Consider the following 15747-nt stretch of genomic DNA (forward strand, 5'->3'; position numbering starts at 1 on the left):
AGTTTTATGTTTTTGAACATTTGATGGTGAATGTAGTAACTTATTAATTGTTCTTATACAAGTTCAATGAAATGTTGAAAAAATGATCTGCACCCAAACAAAAGCACAGATTCTGTTCAAGGCGATGTTGGTAAAACTGTGTCCTTGAACCGGTGGGTTTCTCCCGCTCCATCTCTTTCTGTCATTGTTTTATTGCGATGTACCAAATATATTCTGGCTATTGTGCCTTTTCCATGTGCAAAGTCTAAAATGGCAATACTGATACTACTTGTGGCTCAACCTCCATATTAACCATAGCTGGTCTGCATCTAATCCACTGGAAGCTAAATTTCCCTTAGTGTTCCTGAACTCATCACTGGCGCCACCCTCACCAGACCAAAAGCAAAATTTCAGAAGATTGTCTCCCAGGTGATCTGAAGAAGCATGATGACACTGTTTAAAATGTAGGACAGGACAGAAAGAGTTCCCAGCTTCTCAGTGTTAGTTGTTGAATTTACAGACAGACAAACTGTTTGTAAAGAAACAAAATTCTGAATCTAGCAGTGTTGTTTAAGAAGAGGCATAATTAAACAAACTGGGCTTTTAGCCCAAAGTCAGCCTGGATCAGATTTCCTCTGGGCTCCTCAGGTGTTGCCGTGACTGCAGATGTGAATGTGTGCTTGGCCTCACTTCATAGCTGTCTTAGAGTGTGTTCCTCTTCGTATTCTCAACCCGGTTTCAGAGTGATGCTGATTTCCTGATTATTAATCTTTTCTTTTAATTAATTTTTAGTGAGTAATTTGTTGATCATTAATTAATTAGATTCTTGATTCCGTGTATTGCAGTTCTTGTTGATTCTGATTGAATTATTTAGCTTAATTGTTCATTTTTCTTGTTGATTCTAAATACATTCTAAATCCTGAGAAACATACAGAAACCTTCTGATTCTTAGTTTAGTACATAACAGAAATGGGGCAACAGAAAGGCAGTGGATTCATCATTCTAGATCGACTTTTGATCATTCATGAGACCGATTGGTTTATAAAGATTGATATGTTAACATGTGACAATCACTTAAGTTACACATGGCTCCTAATCAGTATACACTGCATCAACAAAACACATCCCCTCAATTCAGTCCCATCTGTTTCTCCAGACTGTACAGGTGTTAGCCAAGGTCGCCTCCTCCAACAACCTCATAAAGATAAAAATCTGGTTCAGAGTTCCACAACAAACACAACACTGTGTCTCTTAATGCTGAGGTCTGACAATCTGCTGAGCTCTTTTCCTGCAACTCCACGACTTTGAAGGAACTTGCTGTGACCCTCATTCACCCCAAGGGAAAATGTTTCTGCAAACCTACCATAATACTCCTCTCGAGTTAATAAAAGCTTAACGCAGTTCTTCGGTGTCAACAGCCATTTATTGTGGACACGTTTTACAAAGTCCCCAAAAATGCCGTCAGAACTAAAAAACAAAGGTAACACAAACCCAAATTAATTCACAATAAATGGCGTACGTAGATAAATAAAAGATACAAATAAACAAACTGTACCTCATTAGCCGCATTGACTCCAGAGGAATAAACTTAGTTCAAGCGATCAGCTTCTTCAGCTTTAAGTCCATGTGGCTCTAAGTGCGCCAGCCAAAGTTTTCCCGGGCAACACATGGTCCGCGGAACAAAATAAAAGGTCCCCCCACACTTGAATGTACATTAAACTGAACCTAATGAGTATAACCACAAATCCACTGGAAACCATTACACATTCAAACGTAAATGTTTTATATGAAATAAAATGTAACTATTGCTACTTAAATCAAATAACAAAAAACAACAAACCAGATGCAGTTGCCTTGACAGCAGCTACACTCCCACCAAATCACTTGTGATTTCTATTATAAACTTATGAGTGGGTCTATCCTGCCTCTAACAATGTGACTGTCTTATGTATAGGTCTGTCTAAGTGTATTTGTTTGGTGAGTCGTTTTCCATGGCGATCTAATGCAGAGTCACTGATCAATAACTGCACCTTCCGCACACATCCATCTTCACTTGGATAAACTGCTGTGACCTTAGCGAGTTTCCAGTCATTTCTTGGTGCCGCTTCATCTTTGATGATGACTATGTCATTGACTTTCGCATTTCTCCTTGTTTTCTGCCATTTTTGTCTTTGCTGTAGCCCCAACAAATATTCTTTTCTCCATCTGTGCCAGAACTCATTGGCTAAGTATTGAACTCTACGCCATCTCTTGCGTAGATACAAGTCCTGCCGCACAAAGTCTCCTGGAGGTGGTAGTATTACAGATGTCTTCATTGTTAAAAGAAGATTGGGAGTGAGTGGTTGAGGTCCAGAAGGATCATTGAGTAGGTGTGGGGTGATGGGTCGACTGTTTACTATGGCCATCACTTCGTAGAGATAGGTCCGTAATGATGAACTGTCCAATGTTCTGGAAGACTGGTCTAGGATGGAGGACAACACACTTCTGATTGTACGAATTTGCCTCTCCCAGGCTCCACCCATATGACTGGCAGAGGGTGGGTTCATAACAAACTCGCAGCCGAGTTGCTTCAAGTTTTCCTGGTTCATTTCTCTTATTGCTTCAAGGAGTTCTCGCACTGCCCCAACAAAGTTAGTACCCTGGTCCGATCGTAGCTGCCGTACATTCCCGCGTAGGGCAATGAAAGCTCGGAGTGAATTAAGGAAGGCGTCAGTAGACAAATCATCGAGTAACTCGATGTGTATTGCACGGGAACACAAGCATGTGAACAGAAGTCCATACCGTTTGAGCTCTTTACGTCCTTCTTTGACATAAAAAGGGCCAAAACAATCCATCCCACAATATGTGAATGGAGGAGTTGTTTCCATTCTCTCATTTGGCAGGTTTGCCATTTTCTGCTCTTCTGTTCCTCGTCTGAATTTTCTGCATTTGACACAGTTGTAGATATAGGATGATACTGCTTGACTACATCCAAGTATCCAAATGCCGTTTGCTCTTAGCTCATTTATTGTCATGCCCCGGCCCTGATGTTTCACCTGCTGATGATAGTGATCAATCAGTAACTTTGTGATGTGGCTGGTCTTTGGTAAAATCGCTGGGTGCTTGACATATGGATGTAGAGTGGCTTGCTCTAACCTACCCCCCACTCTGAGAACATTCTTGTGGTCGAGAAAGGGGTTGAGCCGATAGAGCTTACTTGTCTTGTCTTTAGTTAACTCCACTCTGGACTGAAGCTCCTTGATCTCTTTGGAGAAGACTGAGCCTTGAACAATTGCTATGATTGTAAGTTCAGCTTCTTGTCTTTCTTCAAGACTTGTAGCTTCATTGGTTCTCTTTTGCATTCTCTTAAACTCTTTCCCAAATCTGATAAGTCTTGCGATAGCTTTGACTAGTCTTGACCAGTTGGAGAACTTCACAAAACGTTCCGCCAAAGAATCCATCTTTGCCAACGTGTGGTGTGCAACTACTTTCCGCACTTCTGGGTCTTCTGATTCAAGTTCTCCCACCTTAACCTCGCCACTGGGTAGCTCTTCTTGCCAGAGAAAACTTGGTCCTCTGAACCAGTTGGAAGAAACAAGGTCTTTGGCTTTTAATCCACGAGACGCATGGTCTGCGGGATTTTCATCTGAAGGAATGTACTTCCACTGTGTTGGCACAGTACTGTCTTTAATGCGTTGGATTCGATTCGCTACAAAAATGTGAAAACGTCTTGCCTCATTGCTGATGTAGCCCAACACAACTTGCGAGTCTGTCCAGAAGAATTCTTCAGCATTTTCCAGCTCCAATTCTGCTTTGAGCATGTCGCTTATGCGTACTGCAACGACTGCTGCAGACAGCTCCAATCTTGGTACCGTAGTCACTTTTGTGGGTGCTACTCTGGATTTGGCGAATACAAGAGAGCAATGGATTTGTCCTGATTCACTGATGGCTCTTAGGTAGGTACAAACTCCATATCCTGCAACACTTGCATCTGAAAAATAGTGGAGTTCATACTTCTGAACTTCTTTGAAATCCTTAGGAAGGTAACAACGATCGATTTTAACATCTGCAAGGTTCTTGACATCTGACAGCCAGGACTCCCACCGTGGCTTGAGTTCACTTGAGAGTGGTGCATCCCAATCTGCCTTGTCACGACACATCTGCTGTAATATTTGCTTGCCGAGTAAAACGAAAGGCGCCACAAGTCCAAGTGGGTCGAAGATGGAGGCCACAGTCGACAACACTCCTCTTCTGGAAAGTGGGTGCTCCTTCACAACTACTTGAAACTGGAAATGATCAGAGGCAACACACCACTTAATGCCTAGAGCTCTGTCCGTCTGTTGCTCACCAAGTGCAAGATCTTGAGATTTTACCGTATCTGCACAGTCTTCTTTGGGAAGTGAGTTGAGTACTTGAGTACTGTTGGAAACAAACTTGTTAAGTTGTAGTTTCCCAGTTTGACAGAGTTGCTTTGCTTCATTCACCAGATGAACTGCTTCTTTTTCTGAGTGAAAACTGATCAACCCATCGTCCACAAAAAAATTTCTTTCAATAAATTTTATTGTCGCTTCACTAAACTGTCCTTGACCCTGTGCTGCAATGTACTTGAGACCGAAGTTGGCACAGGCTGGTGATGAGGCAGCTCCAAACAGGTGGACACGCATGCGGTAGACCGATGGAGTGGAATGGAAATCTCCATCATCCCACCACAGGAAGCGAAAATAGTCTTGATCTTCTACTCTGACTCTGAATTGATGAAACATGCGTTTGATGTCGCACATCACTGCTACTTGTCCCTTTCGGAATCTGCACAGGACTCCTACAAGTGTGTTGGTTAACTCTGGTCCTGTCAACAGGTGATCGTTCAATGAGACTCCTTCATACTTTGCTGAACAATCGAACACCACTCTTATTTTTCCCGGTTTTTGGGGATGGTAAACCCCATGGTGAGGTATGTACCATGCTGGGTGTTTGTGCAGTTCTTCAGGAGGCACCTTTACTGCATCTCCACACTCTATTGTTTCATTCATAAACTTCACATAGTCACTGTGATATTGTTTATCCTTTCCAAATCTCTTTTTGAGACACTTGAGTCTGTGTTCTGCACAGTTCTTGTTGTTTGGTAGAATTGGTCTATCTTCCTTAAATGGTAAAGGTAGCTCACAATGTCCATCTTCTTGAATTTTCACTCCATTCTCCATTATGGAAATAAAGCGTAAATCCTCTTGAGAGAGATGAGAATCTTCCACTTTCCTTTCATTAAAATCAGATTCGAGAACTTTAATAACATCTGATGGCATGAAAACCTCTTTGACCTGAGTGTGACAAATAAAGTGCACCTCTTTAGACAGCTGATCAGATGGTGGATTGGGTGTCACTTCCTTGACAATTATCCTGTGACTACATCCAATAATGTCTCCATAGTCAACACAATGATCAACACCTCCGACTATTGTCCAGCCGAGGTCTGTCTTTTGAGCAAAGGGCTCATTGTCCTTTCCTGAGACAACTTCTCTTGGTACCAATGCTTGTGAACAGTTATAACCTATTAACAAAGCAACATCGCATTCAATCAAAGGGGCAATCTCTTCAGCAAGGTGCTCCAGGTGAGGCCATGCTCTTGCTGTCTTTGGTGTGGGGATATGGCTTAAATTGGCAGGAATAAATTCTCTAGTATATGTCATAGGAAGAGGGATTCTCTTTGAAGAGTAAAAACCTCTGATTTGTAGCCCTGAGAGCCTTTGACTTGGAACAACAGAATCTTTAGATGACAATGTAGAGAGCTTTAACTGTACATCTCTTTTTTCTGTGTCCAGAGCATCTGCCTTTTCTTTGAGAACAAATGTAGTGTCGCTTTGACTATCCAGAAGGGCGTATACTAGCATTTCCTGTTCTGGTTTGCTTGCTGTGGATAACCAAACTGGAATCATTGTAGATGTAAGATCGGTCTTATGACCTTGGATAACACGGTTTGAGATTGCTTCACTTGATGTTTCTTTACCTTGTTCTTTGGTTTCTTTGACTTCCCTTTGTTCTTTATCACAGTCCTTATTTCTTCTGAACTCTTTGTCTCGTTCTTCATGTAAACATGTTGGGTGTTTTCTCTTACAGGTATTACAAATACTTCTCTTTTCACATTTCTTGGATTGGTGTCCAAAACTGAGACATCCAAAACATAGTCCTTTTAATTTCACAAACTTCACTCTTTCAGCTATGGCTTTCTCCATAAACTTCCGACATGTCTGAATGTTGTGATTTAATCTTTCACAGAAAACACATTTGTTTGTTTCTGTTCTCTCTTCTGTGCTGCTTGCAAATGCATTAGCACCAACACTTTGAGCTTTTAAAGTTTTTACTTTCTCTGAGTCATTTGCTTTGAGTGCATGTAGCGATGTCACTGGGTTACATGCTATTTTAGCTTCTCTTGTGACAAAGTCAACAAAGTTGCTGAAGGTTGGAAATGAACCTGTCTCCTCTTCAATCTGAATGACTTGCCTATTCCATCTTGCTGTAAGCCAATCAGGCAGCTTATTGAGCATTCTCTGGTTCTCACTACAGTCATTTAGAACCTCAAGACTCTTTATCTGAGACATTGCTGCTTCACAACCTCTGAGAAAATCTGAGAACTCTCTTAGTTCAGCGCAGTCTTTTGCTCCAATTTTCGGCCATGATGAGAGCTTATCTCTGAAGGCTTTAGCGATTATGAATGAACTTCCATATCTTTCCTCCAAAATGTTCCAAGCTGACTGATATGCCGTGTCTGTTCCCAGTAGAAAGTAAGCTTCGATGGCCTTTCTTGCAGGACCTCCAACATACTTTCGTAGATAGTAGATCTTTTCACCCACTGGGATGTTCTTTCTTTCAATCAGCAACTGAAATGAAATTTTCCAATCCTTGTACTTGATTGGATCACCATTGAAAACAGCAGGTTCTGGAACTGGTAATCGGTTAATGTTAATGGACTCTGCTAAAACCTTTGCCAGTACTGCTACTCCATCTTCCTGTGTGGCATTGCTGGTAGGTTGTGCACTTGAGGTAATGTCTTGTGCCATAGTAAATGGTTGTGCACTTGGATTAAGTCTTGAAGGTGTCAGCTTAGGCGGAGGCTGGTTTACTGGATCTGATGTGGTCCTTGATTTTTCCACATCATGCAGAAGATCCGATATTTCTTCATCTGAATTGAGTTCTTGCTCATAAACTCTGAGTCGTGCTTTGGCAGCATTCATTTGTTTTGCAGCTTCTAAACGTTCCAGTTCTCTTTTCCTTCGTTCTAATATTCTTTGGGCTTCAGCATTCTCTGCTTCTTGTTTTGCAAGCCTTTCTTTGTTTTCAAATTCAAGCTCTTCAAGTTTCTCTTTTTCACACTCTATTTCTTCCATCATCTTTAGAGTAGCTTCCATGGCTGCAAGTTCTGCTGCTGCTTCTTGCCTTCTGACAGACAACCTACTCGAGTGGCTTGAACGTACACTACTCGACCGTGTGAAACTTTGAGAGGTTGTTGAAGTGAACACAGAGCCAGCTTCACTCCAACGAGCTGATCTTTTTTCTACATCTTTCTCATCTTCCTTTGCACCAGTATTTCTTTGAACTTGTTTTATAATTTTTTGTGAAACTGCGTCACACGTGTCCACTCTGCGACGAGTGTCTCTATCAGGTGTTTCATAACTTCGCAGCTCTTCGTAGGCTTGCTTCACTTCTCCTGAAGCATGTTGAATTTCAACAATGTGATCGTGCAGACTTGGTTCATCAGGTGCTCCAAGTGCTCTTTTAGCCTGTTTAGCAGCAGTTTTCCATTTGTCATAACTGACCTTGAAACGAGCTTGAAGTCGACTCACCTTTTCTTCATGTAGCGCTTGGCCTTTCTCTGTGAGTTTTCTCTGCCTTACACTTTTCCTCAAGCCTTCTTCTGGAACAGCTTGACTTATTTTTGCCTCCAAGAGGATTGTATCTGAGACCTTCTCTTCGTGACTCCCCTCTTGCTGCAGCTCCATAGCTTCAGTGTCACAGTCTTTCTGCGTGGCCATGTCACTGTTCAATTTGTGTATGTACTAATTTAACTTAAAATATTCCTATGTTAAAATGTATAGCTTCAAGAACTAACCTTTCAATTGTTTAGAAACTTCAATGATTTTTTCTTAAATAAACTTAAATGTAGTGTATCTTTAACTCTCTTTAAATACCACCTTTTATGTGTTTTAAACTTAAATCATTTCTATCTTCAAGACGAACTTAAATGTGGTAACACCTTAAACAGAACAATAAATCTTCTTTCACTTGTTACAAAACACAGGAAAATATCTTTCATGTGAAGCTAAATGATAACTTGCCTTTAAGGTACCTTAGCTTACTCTTAAAATGTCAAAACACTTGTAACTGACTTAAACAGCTTCGTAACAATTACCGTGCGTCAGACAAAAAATGTCTTAAACTTCAGCTTGGCTTTAGACCACACCTGCTTACCCCCTTAAGCACTTAAAGAGTCCCTTTCAAAGTTAGCAGGTTAATTCACCTCTTCACATTTAACTTGTTTTAAACGTGTTACTTGGTGGCAGATTAACCAGCTGCACTCCTGGACTCTGGCTGCCTCTGGCTCGGGTAATCCGTGCATGCAGTCTTTCCTTCGATGCTAGAGAGCGACGTCACCCCTTAACGAGCTGCTCGTTGACGCTCCGCAGCTGCAACAGGCTCCGCTCTTCTCTCCGCTCTTCTCCAGCACGAAGCAGGCTGAGTTCTGACTATTACTCCTCTCGAGTTAATAAAAGCTTAACGCAGTTCTTCGGTGTCAACAGCCATTTATTGTGGACACGTTTTACAAGGTCCCCAAAAATGCCGTCAGAACTAAAAAACAAAGGTAACACAAACCCAAATTAATTCACAATAAATGGCGTACGTAGATAAATAAAAGATACAAATAAACAAACTGTACCTCATTAGCCGCATTGACTCCAGAGGAATAAACTTAGTTCAAGCGATCAGCTTCTTCAGCTTTAAGTCCATGTGGCTCTAAGTGCGCCAGCCAAAGTTTTCCCGGGCAACACATGGTCCGCGGAACAAAATAAAAGGTCCCCCCACACTTGAATGTACATTAAACTGAACCTAATGAGTATAAACACAAATCCACTGGAAACCATTACACATTCAAACTTAAATTTTATATTAAATAAAATTTAACTATTGCTACTTAAATCAAATAACAAAAAACAACAAACCAGATGCAGTTGCCTTGACAGCAGCTACATACCATCCTAGGTCTCATTAACAGGTAGATAAGTCCCTCCCCTCCAGGTTCACAGCACTCCATAGCCAGAGTTCGGGTTCTGCCTGAGGCTGTGTGCCGCATTACTGAAACAGACCTGAAGTGTTGTTTCACTGAAAGGAAGTACACGTTTAAGTAGCCAAACAAATCTCCAATTAAGTGAGATGAGGATGCATCTTACCAAATCAATGAGTGGTATTCACATAGATTCATAATACAGAGTTTTTTATTTTAAGCATTTTTTTTCTGGTAATTTAAATAAAATCATTTTCTCAAGACATATGAATATTGCATAAATACAATAAAAAGGGGATATTAAATAAAGAAAAATCTGACAACTAATAATGGCAAGTCAATGTATTGTGCACTGTGAGGCACTGAGTCATTCGACCTAGATAGTTTACTCACCATAGCTTACCAACCATTATAGATGGTATTAGTACATTTGGTAGTGTTGGGAAGTACATCCTCTGGCAGGAAGAGATCTAATCATGTTAGTTGCCAGCTTAGACTCTGGAGTTGAGAAAACACAATGAACCAACACCTGCAGATGACACGACCCTCAAATCATCACTGACTGTGGAAACTTCACACCGGACTTTAAGAAACATGGATTCAGGGCCTTAATTTTCATCAAGACTTTGGGAATCTGTTTTGTTTAAAAGTCAAAAGCAAAATTTTGTTCAGTCTGATTACAGGATTAATGGACAACTGTCCTATCCATTTTCTCTTGAGTCCAAGTAAGACACTTAATGATGTCTCTGACTCAGGAGTTTCGTAACACAAGGAATGGGATAGCTGGAGCTCATGTTAAGGATACAGGTGTGTGGTCACTCTAGAAGCTCAGTCTCAATACAGCAATCTGTGAGACATTTGAAATGTATCACTCTGTGTGTAATGAATCCACATTTTCAATCGTTTTTTGACTGCTCCTCACCTCTCCTCCCCCAGGTGATGGAAGTCTCACGTTAATTTTTTCTAGGATTGTTAGCATTTTATACACATAATTTTTTTGTATGCACAGCCATTACCCGTTACTATCAACTTTCCCGGCTTAATGTGCTGAGACACTAAAAAGACAACACATTGTAGCTACCAAAAATTACCTCCGTATGACTGATTATTTAATTATCAGTATTTGAACTGTTTTAGAAAAATGTAAAACCTTGTCATTTATCACCCAAAGTTGAACATTTTGATAACTCTTTCTTGACAGTTCCTATGAGTACAGTCTAAGTGCCTCCAGCTGCTGTCCCAGATTCAAGTAAGGTGAGAGAAATGACAGCCAGCAACTCTTAAATATGAAGGTAGGTAGCAGACATTTGAGAACCAGGTTTGTAGATTCGACAGACCGAGGCAAGACAGGCTTTTAGAGAGAAGAGAGACAACTTCTGTCCAATCAACTCACTTACCATCTGTCTCAACCCAGTTACGGCAGCAGAAACAATCTCTCTCACTGCTGTCAGCAAGAACAATGCTGTCAGTTTCAGATATTTCAACAACATGAATTATTGGCGCCTTTTCCCTTGGAAACATTTGGATATTCATGTTGAATTCCTTCATCAGCCTGAGATAAAAACCCAGACATATAAATAAACCCAGATGTATAAATATGCAGCTGTTTGTGGGTGTATACAGATGTATGTGTAAAATTTGAGATAATCAATTAATGATCATAAAATTAAATGACAATTAGCAGAAAATAGAAAGTACGTGGCTTTCTGTAGGAAAATGTAGCTAACAATTTTGGTGAATGAATCCCACCCAGCCTTCTTCAAGTTGCAAATGTAAGGTAGAAACATTAGCCGACCTGATTAAATAGCAACTCAAGTCAATACCAAGATACTTCTCACATGTGTAAATTCAAACACTGTAGCTACATGTTTAGTAACGGAGGCTGTACTGATTTAATGACTCACAAACGATCTGAAGTGCCAATAAACAGGTCATTGGTTTATAGATGACACCCCCATATTAAATACTGAGTTCAACTATGGTGCTAAAATTCTTTCCCAAGTCAAAATAAAAGTTTCAAAAAGCAATCCAGATGTTTCTTGCAATGTGGAGTTCCAACTTCAAAGTATAAACAAATACATCAAGAAAATGTCCAGCTGTCCAGCCCATACTGTGCTTTACCCCAAAACCTGCACAGCTAGAAAACCAAATATTGTAAATTTGATGTCATTTTCTCATTCAGCAGCTGTTTTCTAGCCTCCACAGCCAAAAAGCAATTAAGCAAAACAGATTAAATATATATCAACATAGAAAGTACAGTATAATTAATGTGAAAAAAATTATAATTTATAAGTCTAACTTCTACCATGAATATTAAGCTAATTGTTTGAACACAGAGCAACATGTAAATGAGGCTGGAAAGGCATTGTCAGTAAAGCTTAATGACTCAGCTTTACCCAGATACCCACATCTATTTTTAAAACTGACGAGAATGTCTATCTATCTATATCTATATATATAGCATTTACAAATATCTTTTGCTGACAAATCAAATTTTTCTAGAAATCAGTCACACTACAAATTATTTAAAAACTAAGAAACTGCACTTGAACAAACATCATTTTCATTATTGTCAAAACAAAAACGCTTTGTACAAGCAAGAAGGTCAATTAATGCCTCTGACATTTTCATGTGAATAAAGGAAACTGAAGGATAATAAATTCTGCATAGACTTATTTAGCAAAACATATCCACCTTTTGAATATAGTTTCAGTCTGATGCGTAAGCTCTGTTGGCAAATACATGATATTTTATTTTTGACATTCAACAACTTATGAATGAATGAGAAATAGATCTAATAGTTCTATTTCCTAGATTAAATTAACATTTTACTAGACAGCAATGGGAATAATATGGTGAGAAGCGTAAAAGTTACAAAACTCAATAAATACTACTGCCAGAAAAAAACTGTTATGTACAGAAGTAAATTCAAAAAAGGAGCATTTCAAAAATTTTTAATACAACTAACTCCAGCTGCAGTCCACACCTTGTGAATCTGGTGACATTTGATTGAGTACCTTTTTCATTCATGCTTTCTCCTTTTATTAAATTTCCCATTAATATTTAAATATTTAGCTATAACCTATGGTAGTTTACTTTCTTCGGATATGGTGTCAGTTCAATACAATTTTCTCATAATTATGTGGGCATTTTTCTATTGAAATAATGTTTTATTACTTCTATATAAAATCCAAATTTTCTGGTTAGCCAACTTTCATAGGTAAGCAATAATTATCCAGATTAACTTCAAATATATTGATCTATTTGAAATGAATGAGCTTCACTTTTGAATTGAATTACAGAACCAAAGAGGAAGTTTTAAGATTTAATTTAGGATTTATTTTATATTCAAATTGCACCTGCAAGTAAAGTGAAACACATGGTATGACTGAACAATGCTTTTGAGTCAAACTGAAAGGGCTATAGAAATAATTTACTTAAACATTCAACCTTGATGTGCTTTTAAACTAAAATACCTCTTGAGACCCTGAAGTAATCTTCTGTGACAAGGATTGATTTCTTTCCCTCACTTGATATGATAGTAAATTGGATTTCTAATCTAAGGATGTGCAGATGTTGTGGTGGCGTTTATGATTATGGTGTTGTGGCAGATCAAAACAGAAGCAGAGTTCCTCTTATTTTATCCTCTATTTTTCAAATGCATTGTTATAATAAAACAGGAAATTAAAATGAGTGGTTGCAGACATGAAAATGGAACTTATTCTAAAGAACATAAATTTACATCCACATAGTCATACATTACAGCACTGCATAAGTGTTGAAATTACACTTACTACATTTACTTGTTGCGAAATTAAATAAACATAATTGTCAATGTGTAAAGGACCAGAATTAGGCATAAGTATAAGTACAGTGGACTTTGAAGCAGACTTTGCATTGTTATTGTTGAGAACATTTTTGCTTAAGTTGTGTATCCATGTGTGCACCCCAGAGCTTTTCCTTTCCACTGGCAGGGAGAAAAACAAAAGACCGACCCTCTGTAGCTGTAACTATACCATGAACTCAAGTTCTCTTGTGGCCTATGAGTAGAATACATGGAAGAAAAAGAGAAGCAGTTCATATTAGAGCTCATAATTGCATAGAGGATTGTGAATGGTGTTCAAGTAATTTTTTGTTTGATATTTTTCCTACAAGTTCAAAGCAGTACGATGACCTCAAAGCTCAGGAGAGCGCTTATTGCAGTCTGTGGCAGCTGGGTCAATTAAAGGTGTTTTTTTTTTTTTTTTTCTTGTTCCCTGGCAGCACAGGAACGACTATTGGACAAAGAAAATATCAGCTGCTTAATTTCTCTGGCTTGAAATCACAATTGCATTTTAGCCTCATTACAAGTCCAGCCACTCGAAATGACATATCAACACATTTCTTTAAATTTGAAGTCTTATGAAACTGTGACAGACCATTTTAAAAATAAATCACACAGACTGAGCACAGTGCATGATTATTAATAAGCAGGCGATGTAACCAAAAGTTATTCAAACTGGAATGAACACAAGAGATTGTGCCAAACTTCCCTAATAATTCTTTGTGACATATGTGTGCACGGAGCTAATAGATGCTGCAATGATAAAAACTGATATTAGTTATATAGATTCCAAACAAAACAATGCCTGTTATTAGTCACTATGAACCATACACATAAGAAGTAAATAAACTGATAACTGATAGTCAATTTTTATCTTTTGACAATAAAAGACAACAGGCAGATCCAAAAAGAAAAGTCTGAAGCAAACTTAAAATCTTAATTATCTGGTCTTCAACAGCTTCTAAAATTATTTAAATCTAATCTCATGCAAACAGTACCATGAATCCCAATACTTGATCATTTTATTGCTGAATAAATAAGCTGAAGTCAAAATGTATAGTTAACAATTACCATAAAAAAAAAATCTACAGATATTTCTAGAATTTTAAAAGAGCATGTACCTCCAAATATAACTTATGTGTCTTATCGATGTGCTTGACCAGCAGGAAGTTCAATAAAAGTTGAATCTATCTGTTGGACCAAAACAATTCTCAAAAATTATCCATTTATTATCCATTATCTATTTTACAATTTGCTGTCTTATGATTGGATCGCTGGAGTAACACATTGTCAAAATAACCCAATATTCCCATTATTCCCAGGCTGAAGATTCTAGTTTGGCAATGAAACAATGATGTTTAAAATAAGACCTTCATATTGTCACTCATCTAAAATTATTTGAGCAGTGACAAAACATAAAAAAATGACACAGTTCCCCTTTCGATAGGCCCCCTAGTCAAATACTAATGTGCAGAACCAGTCCATGACTAAGCTTTTAGAAATAAACCTTTACAATCAATAATACAAAGAAACAACTAAAACTAACAGCGAATAAGACATAAAATCAGACAAGCTATGTTTCCAGGCAACAGTGCCCTAATTAAACATTAGAGCTCTTCATGAAGACACACATTAAAATGTCTTTAAATGGAGAAAGAGTGATTTAAGGTTACAGTATAGGAAACCACATGTCGACTGCCTCAGTGACTTTGCAAGGCTAAAGATGCTGTCTATTTTTCCATCAGCAGGACAAAAGATACTTTTCTCCTCCTGTATCCAAGCATTTTTTGGACACAATTCTGAACATATTATTCCATTTCTAGGGTGTTTTTTATCCTTTTCACCTTTTTTCCATCCAATCTCTCACAGCTGAATGTAAGTGTATACAGGTTTGACAGGGTTTCCTATTGTGCAACCAAGAGTATACTTTTCCACAGAGGTTAAGTAGTGGGATCCATCAATACCAGTAGCTGGAAAACACTCCACAGTCCCTTTCTGTAAATTTGACATTGGAAATCTATTAAAAGTTGTCTTTTACTAGACTTTCTCAGTTTACTTTCACTATTCATTTGAGCTTTCTAGATTTATCTGCCAGCCTTTCCTGCCACTGGATCTAACAACACCAGTAGATGATCAATTTACAACTCTACCCCTCACTCTACCCGAGTTTCTGAAATATTACATTTTAGATCAGATGGGATTATGGCAAAATCGATCATCAACGTTTGTCCCTGATGCTAAATACAGTTATGGATTTATGGTCAAACTTGGTATTTGTTATGGGCATTCTGTGACTGGCACAAAAATCCAATAACAGCAGCTTGAATTAAGCCAAAATATGGTAGAATAAAGTTATACTCATACAGTGTTGATATGGGACGATATTATGTTTTTGTGGAGAAATATCAGCAACCCTTACTGGTAAGAGAAATGTTTCAAAGGCTCACTGTTCATATCCCTGAGTGCGTGTCCTATTTGAGGCAAAGGGGATTAGAGAATACGAACAACGTTCATATTTTTTGAGTTTGCAGGACTTATACTGTGACTCCATAAAGGCAATATAATTGTCTCAATTTTGAGAGCAGCTGTCATCTTAGGGTCATTCTGGTCATATTTCCAGAGGCATGTTTTGAGTTCAGATAACTGGTAACATGGATCAGTGAAGATGAAGACATACATCAGAATTATCTTAAGA

The 15747-nt window shown here is 38.5% G+C and overlaps 2 protein-coding genes across 4 annotated transcripts in view; both read right to left on the reverse strand.

Annotated features, from left to right (window-relative positions):
• The window catches only part of LOC122833604 (testis-expressed protein 264 homolog), a 45560-nt gene that overhangs the window by 10186 nt on the left and 19627 nt on the right, over nt 1–15747 (reverse strand). The gene's annotated exons all lie outside the window — the stretch shown is intronic.
• LOC122833589 lies at nt 1341–6277 on the reverse strand. Of its 2 annotated transcripts, XR_006370995.1 has the most exons (3): nt 3942–6277; nt 1535–2051; nt 1341–1446 (listed from the first exon to the last, which is right to left on the reverse strand). XR_006370995.1 is itself a non-coding variant. In XM_044121291.1 (2 exons), exons 1-2 carry the CDS (start codon nt 6183–6185, stop codon nt 1896–1898), a joined length of 2400 nt encoding a protein of 799 aa, XP_043977226.1. In that variant the 5' UTR covers nt 6186–6277; the 3' UTR covers nt 1351–1895. The 2 variants fall into 2 exon arrangements, 1 of the variants encoding a protein (XP_043977226.1); XM_044121291.1 differs by having other exon boundaries at nt 1351–2051.

Source organism: Gambusia affinis, linkage group LG07 (genome assembly GCF_019740435.1).
Source record: "Gambusia affinis linkage group LG07, SWU_Gaff_1.0, whole genome shotgun sequence".
In the NCBI taxonomy this organism is placed as follows: domain Eukaryota; kingdom Metazoa; phylum Chordata; class Actinopteri; order Cyprinodontiformes; family Poeciliidae; genus Gambusia; species Gambusia affinis.

Bases quoted from the DNA above. Each gene is read 5' to 3' on its own strand.
- LOC122833589 (XM_044121291.1), bottom strand. From the start codon at position 6,185: ATGGAGAAAGCCATAGCTGAAAGAGTGAAGTTTGTGAAATTAAAAGGA. The intron at 2,052-3,941 runs GTTGCAGGATAT...AAACTCGCTAAG, and splicing joins ACTATTTTTCAGATGCAAGT to GTCACAGCAGTTTATCCAAG.